We start from the raw sequence: 3468 nt of genomic DNA, 5'->3' as shown, positions 1-3468 counted from the left end.
TCCTCCCCTCCCTTGCACACACTTTATCCCACCCCCGCAACCCCGCCCAGCGGCCAACCTAGACAAACTGATACAGAGAAGTTCAAAGTTCAATCCAATCCGAGAAGGTGCCTGGAGACATCTGGGACTCTGGTCCTAGACCTCCCAGCCACTCCTCTAGACCCACCTTCACCTCTCTCGGGAAGGCCTCCAGAGAGGAAAAGAAGCTGTCCCAGACAGGGCTTCAGAGCTCTCGTTTGCCTGTCCTTTGGGACCACCGACCAAGGAGAGCCACTGGGATGGAGGTCCCCAAGGCTCCTCTGTCCTCCTCCACCATGAAAACCCCGAGGAAGCAGCAGCTAGAAGCACTGGCCGCCCTCCAATTTGTGTTAACGTTCCTGTTCATGGGTGAGAGGAGTGGGGAGAGGCATGGGTGCCTGGGTCACTGGGCCCGTGGTCTGGGACCATGAGAACAGAGGGGAGAGACTAGCTCCTGGTCAGCTCTGAAGAGGCTGGCTGAAATGATTGGGTTGAAAAGGCTAATTCCTTTTCTTTCTCACCTCTCACCCAGGTACTTCCTTCACCCTTTTGGTCCTCTTCCTCCTCTTCACCTCCTTCTGGTCACTCTCAGTTCTCTACTTTGTCTGGCTCTACCTGGATTGGGACACACCCAACCAAGGTGAGTTGGGGACAGGGGCCCAGCAAGTGAGACCTGGCAGGCAGGGTATCTTCAGGAACTTACAGCCAGAGCTCTCTGACTGCAGGCGGGAGGCGTTCTGAGTGGATACGGAACTGGACAGTTTGGAAACACCTAAGGGATTATTTTCCTATCAAGGTTGGTCATTGCCCCACACTCTTCTTTCTGACCCTCTCGCACCTCCCCACCCTCTTCTGGTCCTGGATCCTGAGCAAAGCTGCTTAGACGGTGGGCTGTGGATAGGGAACATTTAGAGCGAGTCCCCTGCTCCCTCCATCCCCTTCCCGGACCTTACACCCTGAATTCAGCTGGTAAGCCTCTCTCCTCCTTCTATGTCTCTCTCCTCCATCCTGCCCAACACCTGAAAGCTGGTGAAAACAGCAGAGCTGCCACCCACCCAGAACTATGTGATGGGAGCCCACCCACATGGAATCATGACCACTGGATTCTTCTGTAATTTCAACACAGAGAGCAATGCTTTCTCCCAAAAGTTCCCTGGGCTTCGGCCCTCCATGGTCGCGCTGGCCGGCCTCTTCCGCCTTCCAATCTTTCGAGACTACATCATGCTCAGTGGTGCGTCTTGGTTGAGTAGGAGGAGGTGACCCCTGCCCAGACCCGACCTGAACATTGTCCAGGCTCTGAGTGGGAGTCAGTGATTATCTCTGGACAAGTGTGCTAGAGGTTGATACCAAAGTGGGAGGAGGGTAGAAGGAACAGACTGGGGGCTGCCCTTCCTATACTAACAGGGGCTCAGGAGCCATGGAGGTGGTGGTGACTGATCCCTATGTGTCCATGCCCACAGGATTATGTCCTGTGAGCCGCCAGAGTCTGGACTTTATCTTATCCCAGCCCCAGCGCGGTCAGGCCGTGGTCATCATCGTTGGGGGTGCCCAGGAGTCCCTGTATTCAGGTCCAGGCCAGCACTGTGTTGTTCTCCGGAAGCGCAAAGGGTTTGTGCATCTTGCACTGCAGCATGGGTAAGTGGCTGTGAGGTCACCCAGGCAGGCTGAGCTTCCCACTCATGCCTGGAGCTCCGTCTTCTGTGGGTCCCATTCTACACAAGGAGAGTGCTTACTTCAGCGCTTGAGTGCTTACTCTGTCTGTGCCTCATACCACTCAGAGAGAGGTTAAGGTGCACTGGGGCCCAGAAGCCTGGGGTTCAATCCCTGACACTATCTCAAAGGCAAACCCGTAGCCACATTTCCTGATCTGGGAAGCAGAGTTAGTGTTACCTTGCAAGAATGTAGTCATAAAGATGGAGTGAAACGTGAGTCCCTTTTCCCAGATCTTTCTTAATGGCCACAGAATGAGTCTGCTGCTCTGGCTTGTTTCAGAAGGGCTCTGAAGCCACCCAGGTGACAACCCATGTCTCTCTTGCTGCTCCCTTCTAGGGCCTCCCTGGTGCCTGTGTACTCCTTTGGGGAGAATGATGTCTTCAAAGTTAAGACTTTTGCCACAGACTCCTGGCAATACCTGTGCCAGACCACCTTCAAGAAGCTCATGGGCTTTGCTCCTTGCATCTTCTCAGGCCGTGGCCTCTTCTCAGCCAACTCCTGGGGCCTGATGCCCTTCGCTGTGCCCATCACCACTGTGGGTGAGTGTCCATCTTCAGAAGGAAAGCTTCCACAGGCAAATGGACAGCAAAAGCCTCTCTCCTCACTTGCTGTCTCTCTTTCCTTGTAGTGGGCCGCCCCATCCAGGTGCCACAGCGCCTGAACCCCACTAAGAAGGAAGTTGACCACTATCATATGCTTTACATGAAGGCTTTGGAGCAGTTGTTTGAGGAGCACAAGGAGAGCTGTGGTGTCTCTGCTTCTACTCGCCTCACCTTCATGTAGCCCTGGCCTCGTCCCCCATCCTCATCCTGAGCCCCTATGGCCAGTACATGCAGACCCCTCTCCCATCTGTGGCTTTGTTTGATCCCCCTCCAATAAAAACTGGCTTGGTCTTACCATTTGTCATAAACTGAATGGGGTCTGCCCAAAATATGTGTCAACTTGGCTGGGTTGTGATTCTCAATGGTTTGGAAGTTATGTAATGAATGATGTTATTTGGCAGTTATGTAATGGTTCCCCAGGATGTGATCTGAGGTGAGAAACCAACAACAGGATTAAGGGTGGGCTGCAATTCCCTTAATCCCATCACAACTCTGATTTTAGGGAGTTTCCCGTGGTGGCCTGCAACATCTTTTCTCTTACAAAGGTAAAAGGAGAGAGAAGCAAGCAGAGAAAGGGGGGCCTACTACCACCAAGAAAGAAGAGCCAGGATTGTATGGTATCCTTTGGATAAGGGGTCCCCGCACTACAAATCTCCTAGATCCAGGGAAACACTAATGCCAAGACGCATGGAGATCTCCAAGGAATGCTGAACCTGTTGTTGTTTGGTGCCGTGGAGTCAGTTCCAACTCACAGTGGCCCTGTGTACAACAAATGAAACACTGTCCAGTCCTGCTCATCCTCACAATTGTTGCTATGCTTGAGTTCATTGCTGTTGCCACTGTGTCAATTGATCTTGTTGGGGGTCTTCCTCTTTTTCATTGACCCTCCACTTTACCAAGCATGATGTCCTTCTCCAGGGACTGTTTCCTCCTGATAACATGTCCAAAGCATGAGCGATAGTCTCACCATCTTAGCTTCTAAGGAGTATTCTGATTGCACTTCCAACACAGATCTGTTTTTCCTTCTGGCAGTCCATGGTACTTTCAATCTTTCTCCAACACCATAAGTCAAATACGTCAATTCATCTATGGTCTAACTTTCACAGGCATATAAGGCTGTTGAAAATACCATGAC

General features: G+C 52.1%; 1 protein-coding gene across 1 annotated transcript in view; it reads left to right on the top strand.

Moving 5' to 3' along the window:
- Positions 1–2514, top strand: part of MOGAT3 (monoacylglycerol O-acyltransferase 3) — a 3678-nt gene extending 1164 nt beyond the window's left edge. The window contains exons 3-9 of the mRNA XM_006859824.1: positions 161–387; positions 551–658; positions 744–814; positions 1045–1249; positions 1479–1653; positions 2068–2270; positions 2360–2514. Coding sequence (XP_006859886.1) covers positions 161–387; positions 551–658; positions 744–814; positions 1045–1249; positions 1479–1653; positions 2068–2270; positions 2360–2514 — 1144 coding nt within the window. The remainder of the gene's footprint in view (positions 1–160; positions 388–550; positions 659–743; positions 815–1044; positions 1250–1478; positions 1654–2067; positions 2271–2359) is intronic.
- The last annotated feature ends 954 nt before the right edge of the window (positions 2515–3468 follow it).

This window comes from Chrysochloris asiatica, unplaced genomic scaffold (assembly GCF_000296735.1).
Source record: "Chrysochloris asiatica unplaced genomic scaffold, ChrAsi1.0 scaffold00034, whole genome shotgun sequence".
NCBI lineage: Eukaryota > Metazoa > Chordata > Mammalia > Afrosoricida > Chrysochloridae > Chrysochloris > Chrysochloris asiatica.
Note: the sequence above shows the minus strand (reverse complement) of the source record. Positions and strands in the feature narration are given on the sequence as shown.